The 10,062-nt window shown below is 40.3% G+C and overlaps 2 protein-coding genes across 2 annotated transcripts in view; one reads left to right on the top strand and one right to left on the bottom strand.

The window, feature by feature from the left end:
• LOC122081788 (probable aminotransferase ACS12) overlaps window positions 1-4,253 on the top strand; it is a 5,672-nt gene extending 1,419 nt beyond the window's left edge. Inside the window, 2 exon segments of the mRNA XM_042649066.1 lie at window positions 3,127-3,287; window positions 3,383-4,253. Coding sequence (XP_042505000.1) covers window positions 3,127-3,287; window positions 3,383-4,232 — 1,011 coding nt within the window. The 3' untranslated portion in view covers window positions 4,233-4,253.
• Window positions 4,254-5,876: 1,623 nt separating this feature from the next.
• On the bottom strand, window positions 5,877-9,492 carry LOC122081787 (probable LRR receptor-like serine/threonine-protein kinase At1g12460). The gene is made up of 2 exons (XM_042649065.1): window positions 7,695-9,492; window positions 5,877-7,608 (listed from the first exon to the last, which is right to left on the bottom strand). Exons 1-2 carry the CDS (start codon window positions 8,843-8,845, stop codon window positions 6,126-6,128), a joined length of 2,634 nt encoding a protein of 877 aa, XP_042504999.1. The 5' UTR covers window positions 8,846-9,492; the 3' UTR covers window positions 5,877-6,125.
• Between the last annotated feature and the right edge of the window lie 570 nt (window positions 9,493-10,062).

Raw genomic sequence — 10,062 nt, forward strand, 5'->3', positions numbered from 1 at the left:
AAAAAAAAAGAGTTGAAAAGCAGGTACATCCGTACATGAGTGAAGAAAGAGGACGTCACAGACTCACAATTAATGCTGAATTCCTTGATCTGATGGGTGGCTTTTGTTTGTATGTGGTGCATATTGGAAATGCTCTCTCCATATAATTGCTTGAAACCTTCATTCCTGGTGTAGAAGAAATTGAGTTAAATTCACGCTGTCGTTGTATCTGGCTACATCAAAGATGGGTTACTTGGTAGACATTATGTGTGCCTCAACAGTGTGCAAGAAAAAAATTGTTGGATGTCTGTGGAAACAGACAAGTAATTACTGTGAATCATCCATATCTGTAGTCATATTCCTTCTACTTTAATCTTGTGGTTCATTCCTGACGGGATATTCAACTTTTGTCGGCATGATGTAGCTTTTGGTTATGCTACATACTTGAATTTTTATTTTTGATGGCATGTGAATCTATCAACTTTGAAGTGTTCATTAAGTATCATAGCATAAGAGCCTAGATCACTGGAAACAATGGTGATTTTAGCACTAGGGGGAGGGAGGAAGAAGTAGGATAATATGAACTCACCTTGTCATTGCACAATGAGACTTGGTGCAATATTTGGGTTGTCTCACTAATCATATCAATGATGAAGACAATCTCATCACTTCGTTAGGAGCTAACGATTGACTAGTACATTTGAGTTCAGCATTTCTGTAAAAAGAGTGACTCAACTCAGTCATTTTGGTGGTTCATGGCTGAGACATGTGTCACCTTCATGTAATCGTAATTGTTCTTTGTATCAGTGCCAATTTATTTATCATATGTGATGATCCATTCAATCATCATGAAAGCATGAGACTTATGGGTTGTGCTATGTCAAGGTCATGTTTCTCCTTGAATAATGTATGGATAACCTGTATTCCCTATGTCTCGATGTGTGATATTGGAATTTTCAGTGGTCATTTACTGTTGGTATAGGATTATTTAAGTTTTTTTTTCATGAAAGAATCTTCTAATGACTGTACTGCCTAAACTTTGGTTCATTGGTTTTTGAGAGTTAGTTCTGGAGGTAACTAGTTTTCATATATTACATCTATTATGCATAGGTAAATTAATAATGAAAACTGCTAAGAAAGCAACTAATGAACCTCCATAAGTATTTATTTTTATTTTTAAGGTAGCTTTGAAGGGTATGTCCCAACTTGATTTATGAACTATAGATGGAGTCATCTGAACTACAAGAGAGAAGAGTATGGACTTACATTGTGAGTGATAAAGAGGTAGAGAGACCAGAGGCATCTTCTATTTCATACACTTAGAAAGGAGGCCTTGTCATCTACTTTGTATGTATCTGCAAAAATAGGACTTTCCTGGCAGGTTTAACACTAACAGTGCGTGCCTGGTTTACTTATGCATCCTTTATGGACTAAGTTCTCTCTGTCCTGCATGGTACTTCACCTTCTATGTGGAAGTTCAAATCCTATTCAAGATCTGATGATCATTCTATTAATGGGATGTTTTTTCCAGAAACAAATTGTAAAGTTGCTGGCACACACGGTGAGTTATCTTTAGGTCTTTATTGACTTCAAGGTGGGAAGATCCACTGACTTACAAAATAAATACCATAAAGGATCTGTTTGTATAGTTGCATATTAGAAAGGCTACGAACAAACACTGGAAGAGTAATAATTATACACATGTGTTTTGGGTTAACACCTTGATCAGGAGACTATGTGATGCAATCCGCAGTTGTGGAGTCAAATTATGTGTGTAAATACCCATTTTTGTTAATTGTTGACCTGTCAGAAAGATTTCTTCAAGACATGAGTGACCAAATCTGTATTGCCGTTGAGATTTACATTCACGAAAATGTGGGTCACATATTTGAGGCATGTTTAGTGACAAGATGTTGTTAGTTTAATAATTGATGAGTGGTATTTAGAGTGTTTGTTTATGTTTTAATATATTATTTGGTGTCTAGGGTTTGATTTTTAGAATTTAATTGGGTTTCAAGGTTTTATTTTCCCTTTACTTGTGAAGTTATTCTGAGGAGATTTTCCTTTGGTGGAGAATTGGTCTATGGTGACGCTTGGGTTTTGTTTAAATCGGCACCCTGCGAGAAATTTTAAGGTTTTCTATTTTAGCAGGAAGGTGTGAACTCATTTCCATAGATCAAAGGAGACATGAAGTAAAATGGAGTTATTTCACTTTAAGGGATTTTGTCTTCCAGCACATTGAAGATCCATGGAAAATGAAGTCAGAGCTGCCATGTTGCAACAAAATTCAAGAATTATTAGGAGGCCAGCTGCTATATGTTAGTAGAAATTATTGTCATATAGAAAGTTTGTAAATATTTGATCTGAAATTTTAAACCCCCATTGCTGTCATTATTTTCTTCTTTTGGTTAGGGCAGGAAAAAAAAAGTGGGGGGGGGGGATGTTATTACTGACTAGCAAGGTAAGTGTCCATGCTGAATGGGCTTTTGTAACTGAATAAAAAAATGAGCCAGACAATTATCAGGCTCCGTCACTTCCTGTCACTTTCTAGAAATAGTTTCCCACACCTCCTGATGATGTGAATCAATACTGGCAACATATCATGAGCTCTACATGGAACAGTCAGTATGGTAAAGGAAAATCATTAATGCCTTATATAAAATGACACAATTCATGATATTCCTTTTAATCCAATATAATAATTATTAAGGGGAGGGTTCCCTGAAAGGAAGCTTGGCCCCTGCACCAGCATTCGGGCCAATGAGAGCGCACACGGAAGCATAAACAGTGGTGGGATTTCCCCCTTTCATGGGGGGTGGGGAGGTCATTTCGTCTCCCCTTGTGTCTAGGTGCAGGAGCCACTTACCTTTTGGGCTTCTTTTTCTTAAATTATTAAAATGAAAAACAGTCATTGGGTTCCAGGTTATTTAAATATACTACTGAGTGCAGATTCCATGAATTATTTTTATTGTTCACCAATTTCAACATTCTGACTGTATCAGAATCTGATAATCAATACCTTACAATCAACATGGGATGAGTTTTTTTTTTCACTGAGCATGAAATAACTAAGAATGGATAAGCTGCAATTAAGAGGGGTTCTTTCTATGGAACTTTTAGTCTCTTACTAATTTATGTGTTCTGCAGGCTGTGGCAGGATTCATGTCCCAAGTCATGGAAGGATCAGTTTCATTTAACCCCTCGCAGATTGTATTAACATCTGGTGCAGCTCCTGCACTCGAGATACTCAGCTTCTGCCTGGCTGATGCTGGAAATGCATTTCTTGTTCCCTCACCATATTACCCAGGGTAGCTACCTTTTCTCCATTTACAAATTTTCAAATGGTTTAAACCCTTCTTAGTGGGATTGGGTCCTGAAACTGAATTGGATGCGTGTTCTGCAGGTTTGACAGATATATAAAATCACGAACTGGGGTTGAGCTGATACCTGTCCCTTGTCGCAGCACTGATAATTTTACTTTGAGTATCACAGCTCTGGACTGTGCATTCATCCAGGCAAAGAAAAGGGGAGTAAAAGTACGTGGGGTTCTTATTTCAAACCCCTCAAATCCTGTTGGCAATCTGATGAGTTTGGAAACCCTGTATAGCCTTATGGACTTCGCTAGAGAGAAGAACATCCACATCATCTCTGATGAATTATTTGCAGGTTCCACCCATGGCGATCAAGAATTTGTGAGCATAGCCAAAGTTCTTGATTCAGAAGACTTTGATAGGAGCAGGATTCATATAGTTTATGGGCTATCTAAAGATCTCTCCCTTCCTGGCTTTAGGGTGGGGGTTATTTATTCCTTCAATGGCAGTGTTCTTGCTGCAGCTAAAAAGTTATCAAGGTTCTCTTCCATATCGGCTCCCACTCAATGTCTGTTGGTCTCAATGCTTTCAGACACAAGTTTCATCCAGGATTATATTGAGACCAATAGGAAGAGGATTCGGACAATGTACTTGGCATTCGTGGAAGGGTTGAAGCAATTGGGGATCGAGTGCGTACAGAGCAGTGGGGGCTTCTACTGTTGGGCAAATATGAGTGTGTTATTACGATCTTACAGTGAGAAAGGGGAGTTCGAGCTATGGGATAAGCTTTTGAATATAGCTAAGATCAATGTAACTCCTGGATCAACTTGTCATTGTATCGAACCTGGATGGTTCCGATGTTGTTTTACTACATTAACTGAAAAGGATATTCCTGTAGTTATGGAACGGATTCGGAAAGTCTCCGAAACCTCTAAATCATAGGTGAAATGCTTTTGGTCCAAATATCGAAGCTATGGGAGTAGATCACCTATATATGGATATTACTGTGGGAGAAAAACTGTTATTGATGGTTTCAAATTTGCAGGTGCACAAGTAATTTCTGCTTCATAATTGAATTTCCAAGGCAAGAAACTAAGAGTTTCAAGAAGTGACTGCATTATAGAACTTAGAGCTTTTGTACAGGTGGGTCTGATGATGAAGGGTGAAGATGGAGGTGATGTAGAAGAGATTACAAGGATCTGATTTCATCTGGGACATAAAACTAGCAAGAAGTGATATTTTTTACTGTAGCTTCCGCTTCTGCCTTTGTTGCCTCCAATGCAAGCCATCAAGCCTATTGCCACTGATCCATAGTAGCAGCATCTGAAAGCACTCTTCATGAATTCCTACCACGGATGCAACTGGGCAGGAGTTAAAGAAATTCTTTTACGAAATTCACTTGATGATTCTTTAGCAAAATAGATGATAGTCACTTGGACAGATAACCAATCACTTTTCCTCATCCCTACAAGCTTTTTAAATTGTCACAGTTTTAGTAGCCACGCCACCCGTAAGGCTGTGATATGAATGAATGCCAACCATTCAATCTAGGTGACAGGTAGAGGAATATAATTTCCTCCGCAATCCATTATTCAAAATTTTCAATTTGCTTGTGATTCAATGAAATGAAATTGAACTTACGAACTTAAAATTGAAAAGGTGTCAATACTGTTAAAACACAGGTATGGTTTGGACAATCGACCAAAGCTAAGCTCTGCTTCCTTGTGTCGACACTTTAAGTTGTTGGTCTTGTCAGGAGTTACAGTTGCTTTCACAGTTGGATTCCTTGGTCTGTTGCTCTGGAGAGGATTGCATCTCATGATAGCCAACCTCAAGACAACATTTTGGTGAAATCAATGGATAGAGGCATTCCAAGGAGCTCCAAAAAGTCTTGTACGTACCATTGCATAGTTACTTGTGTCACTGTCGGTCTCAGACTATGATGAAGTTGGGGTTTCATGTGGAGGACTTCCAATTACTGGAGATTGTTTCTCTGGAACAGCAGTAGAGACTTGTCTATGTCAAAGCCTAGGCAGTCAAGATCCGATTCAGACATCCCTTTCATCTTCACCATTATAGGTTCCCCTTTGAAACATGGTACCCCAGGGTGCTGAGCTTGGGGAGAATATGGAAATGGCAATACATTGAGCTTAACTGGGGAAAGGCAAAAAAAATTGTGAATCTGGTTGTGTCTGGGAAAAAAGGGCATGGGTACCAGGCTTTTCTCCTAACTGAAGGTGACTGAAGCAACAAGCTTTGGAGGGGGAAGAGCACTTACTGGAAAAACCCTAGAGTGAGACTTCCACTCTTTCTTTTGTGTCACTGGCATCTCTTCCCAAAGAAATGAAACTGAAACCTGTTGCTCACCTGCTGCTGGTAATGGGGCTTAAAGAATTTCAATTTAAAAAATAGATGGAACTAATGCAACAGGTATCCTATTCACACCACTTGTGCACTTAGCTATGCTAAAGCCTCTTTCTCTCTCTCTCTCTCTCTCTCTCTCTCTCTGTGGGTCAGTGTGACTTGGAAATGCTTTGAACTTTCAAAAGAAGGAAAGATAAGTGGTCTCGGCTCTTAATGTTTTAAGGCTGGCATTGATGGATGCACTAATGATTTTGTATAAAAAATGAAGAATTCCCCACACAATTGACAATGGTAAGTTGATAATCACAAAAAGAATTAAAAAGAATGTTTTTCTTATATTCCCCCCCACCCCCCTCCCCCCTTTCCCCCTCCAAATGCTTCCGGGTGTGCCATTTTCTGGCCTAGAACATTTTCTTGCCTAATCTACACCAACCCAACAATCCTGTATTCCATGTTCAATTTTCCCCTTGACTATTGGGATTCTGAACCAGATCTAATGGATTCTAGAACTTGAACAACCTCTGCCATGTTGGGTCTCCTGGAAGGAACTTCAGAAGTACAGATGAGCCCCAACTTCATGACCTGAATCAACTCATTCTCTGCAAACCTTCCTAAGGCTCTATCAAAGCAATCCGAAGCTGCTCCATTTTCCAACAATTCCCTAACGTACTCACACAGGACGACCACCTCAGTTGCTACTGGACTTTCCACTGGTTTCCTGCCAGTAACCAGTTCTAGTAAGATGACTCCAAAGCTATAGACATCACATTTGTCACTGAACCTTAAGCTCTGGCAAGCCAACTCTGGTGCGACATATCCAACAACTTTGTGGAACTTGGTTAAACCGTAATTACCCAACATGGGAAGCAGCTTGATCAACCCATAATCAGATAACTTGGCCTCATACCTTTCATCTAAAAGTATGTTGTTGGACTTGATGTTAAGATGCAGAACTTGAGGTTTACAATCATGGTGAAGGTAAGCAAGTGCTCTAGCCGCTCCGAGGGCAATCTGAAACCTCCTAGACCAGTTCAGTTCCCTCCTGCCACCGCTAGTGCTGGTGCCAAGGTAACTTACTCCATGTAGATGCTCATATAGATTCCCATTGGGAATGAATTCGGACAGAATTAGCTGCATTGTAGAAGACCAGTAATAACCTTGGAAAGCTACAAGATTGGGGTGTTGAAGGTTGCCCAGTTGTCCAACCTCTTGCTCAAATTCATCTTGGTTCCTGATCCTTCCGAGTGTTTCTAGCTTCTTCACTGCAACTGAGATCCCACCTTCAAAACTGGTTCTGTAAACTGTCCCAATGGATCCGCCACCAATCAGATGTTCCTTGTCTAGCAAAGCTTTTGTTCCTGCTTCCCAATCCTCGTATCTGGAAGGCAGGCTTTTGCTGAAGAGGACCAGCTTCCCAATGATAACATCTGAATCTGTTGAAGCTGGAGGGGTGCTCTTCACAACCAACACCTCTTTTTCTCTCCTCCTGCGAGCCCTTATGTTCATGAAGGATATGACACAGACTCCAGTGAGGATAACTGCGGCAGCAACAATGGCTAATATTGCTGAAACCCTCAGTCTCCTTGATGTTGACTTTGTGCCATTGCCATTTCTGGAGCAGAGCGTGTTAAGAGGAAGCCCACATAGCCCAGGATTATGAGAGAACGCAGCGGCGCTGAATCTCTGTAAGGTGGGAACTGCAGGAATCTCTCCAGAGAGGTGGTTGAAGGATAGATTAAGATATGTTAGCAATGTTAAATTTCCCAGAGATTCAGGAATTGGCCCAGAGAGCGAATTTTCGGACAGATCAAGTAATTGAATCCCAGACAGCTCTCCCAGACTAGGTGGGATGCTTCCGTTCAGCTGGTTCCCATGTAGGTCAAGAAATTGCAGGTATGTTATGTTGTATAGGGTTGGAGGAATTTCTCCCTGTAACCCATTACCGGAAAGATCCCTGCAACAAGAACTTGATATGTCAAAGTTTGATTCACAGAAATGCTGCTATGTAGATTATATTAAATGGACAGATATGATACTCACAGCTTAAGTAGAAATCCGCAATTGCTGAGATCGCCGGGGATTTCACCAGTAAGGTGCAGGTTGTGCAAATCCAGGATCTGTAGCAGTTCAATGCTTCCAAGCTCAAGCGGGATCATGCCTTGAATTGTGTTATTACCCAATCTGAGAACAGAGAGCATCTTCAATTCTGCAATTCCAATTGGAATACTACCGTTGAGCTGGTTAAAACTAGCATCCAAAATCCTTAGGCTTCTGCAGTTCGTGATGCTTGAAGAGATCTCTCCATTTAAATTATTCCAAGAAATGTCAAAAATTTCCATTCGATCGCTACAGGTCTGTGTCTGGGGAATCATCCCCTCAAAATGGTTCGATGATAGGTTGAAATAGCTGACGTTTTTCAGCCCAAGAACATTGAAAGGAGCCAAACCTGTGAACAAATTGCTCCCAAGATCCAAAAGTTCCAAGCTTTGACAAGCCATAATCTGCTCGGGAATGTTCCCTGCAAGAGAATTGCTTCTCAGGGATATATAGGATATACTCGAAGGGACACAAATCTGTGCAGGAAAGCTTCCACTGAGATTGTTATAAGAAAAATCGAATCCGACAAGGTTTGAGCAGTTTGCAATAGACACAGGAATTGAACCAGAGAGACTGTTGTGGGAGAGAGAAATGAACCTCGTCTTGAAGCATTTCTTGAAGAGACCTTCAGGAATTTCTCCAGTAAAACCATTCCTCGACAAATCCAACAATCGAAGACTCTGAAGATCTCCAAGGTACTCAGGAATCTGTCCAGATAAAGCATTAGAACTCAAATTAAGCTTCCACAGAGTCCCAATCTCAGATAATTCCGGCGGTAAAGAGCCACTAAATCGATTCCCGTAGAACGACAGTATCCTTAAGAACTTCAAGCCAGATAAGCTAGGCGACAACACTCCAGCGAGGCTAGTGTTCCACAACACTATTTTCTCTACATATCGTTCGGGATTGCAAAATACGCCATTAAACTCCAAGCAATGATCTCGATCAGGTTCCCAGGAGTTTAAACTATTATAAGGATCATCAGTAACATTACCTTTGAATTCAAGCAATATCTCCTTTTCCATTAAGGAATATACCACAGAGAAGAAGATAAAAAGAAGAAACCCACAAAAAAATAGCCGGGATTCTCTCATGTTCGCTGAAAAAAAACAGTAGCTACCAGAAATATTGCAATTCTAGCCTTCCAGCTCCGGCATTCGAAGGAACAATGCCAAGCTTGAAACTTTAAGCTTTTACAGAACATGGGAAAATCAATCTCCAATTCACAGGGCTGAATTTCCTCGGAACTCTGGTAGGGAAAGAGACAGAGCTAAGAAAGCCATGGATTGACTGAAGAGGAAGCAGGTGACCCATTATAATAACTACTGCATTTAAAGTCTATATCTCACATTGGCGAATAACTGAAGAACCACGTGATTGGCCCCCCAACCTCACTCTCCTTCCAGTATAGAACTGTAGGACAGAGTCAGAGACAGAGACTCAGAGATCAGTGCAGAGTCTTTCATTAGATGAGCTGAATTGACTCCATTTATTCGTCCCAACAACCACGGCACCACCTTACCAAGACCCATTAAAGAAGAAGAAAGAATGAAGAATCACGACAAACTTGTTTCGGATCTTTAAAGATGCCTTTCTTCTTTAATACCTGTATCGACATTCTCTAATCTCTGAAACTTTAACTACGGTAGTTCTGCAAGTCTCATGGTGTAGAGACAGAGAATACAACAGAAATGGTTCCAGCTAAATTTATTCTTAATTTTTTCCGAGCAGAAATTTTACTACTGCACTGAGGGAGAACAAGTGTGATCTCCTACTTCAATACCAGGTTCGTTACTGTTTCAGCTAAAAGCTTAAACTAATAAAAAAGGATAAGAATGTCGACACTAATACGTGTCAACCGTGTCACTTCACTTAAAAGCTAACAGAGGAAAAAAAAGGTACAGGGAAGAAGGTGTTTGATTGAATTAAGCTCAAATTTAACATGTGACATCTAATCAAATATATATAATTTTTTGATATATGGATAATCTGGATCATGTCTTTAATCTCGTATCATCTTTCTACGTATGCAAAAACTAGATATTCTTTCTATGCTTGATAAACGAGATAATTTTTTGTACTATAAGAAGCGAATCATTGAAAAGTAAGGCTGCGTAATTCTCACCCCTTGGAATGTGTTGGTGTATAATTTTTGTATTCTGTCGCAGTTTAATCCAGGGAGTACTGGTGCAGCACCTAGACAGACAGGAAGGCAGTCCGGCTATCCGATTAATGGGCCATGGGGGTTGCAAGGGGGCAGGAGGCCCCCCTGCATAGCAGGGGTGTAAGGGGGTGCAACCCTCGCTCAAAT

Source organism: Macadamia integrifolia, chromosome 6 (assembly GCF_013358625.1).
Source record: "Macadamia integrifolia cultivar HAES 741 chromosome 6, SCU_Mint_v3, whole genome shotgun sequence".
NCBI lineage: Eukaryota > Viridiplantae > Streptophyta > Magnoliopsida > Proteales > Proteaceae > Macadamia > Macadamia integrifolia.

Excerpts from the sequence above, each read along its gene's own strand:
- LOC122081787 (XM_042649065.1), bottom strand. The coding sequence starts at position 8,845 with ATGAGAGAATCCCGGCTATTTTTTTGTGGGTTTCTTCTTTTTATCTTC. Across the intron at positions 7,609-7,694 it reads TGCGGATTTCTACTTAAGCT|GGATCTTTCCGGTAATGGGT; the intron begins GTGAGTATCATA and ends TTCTTGTTGCAG.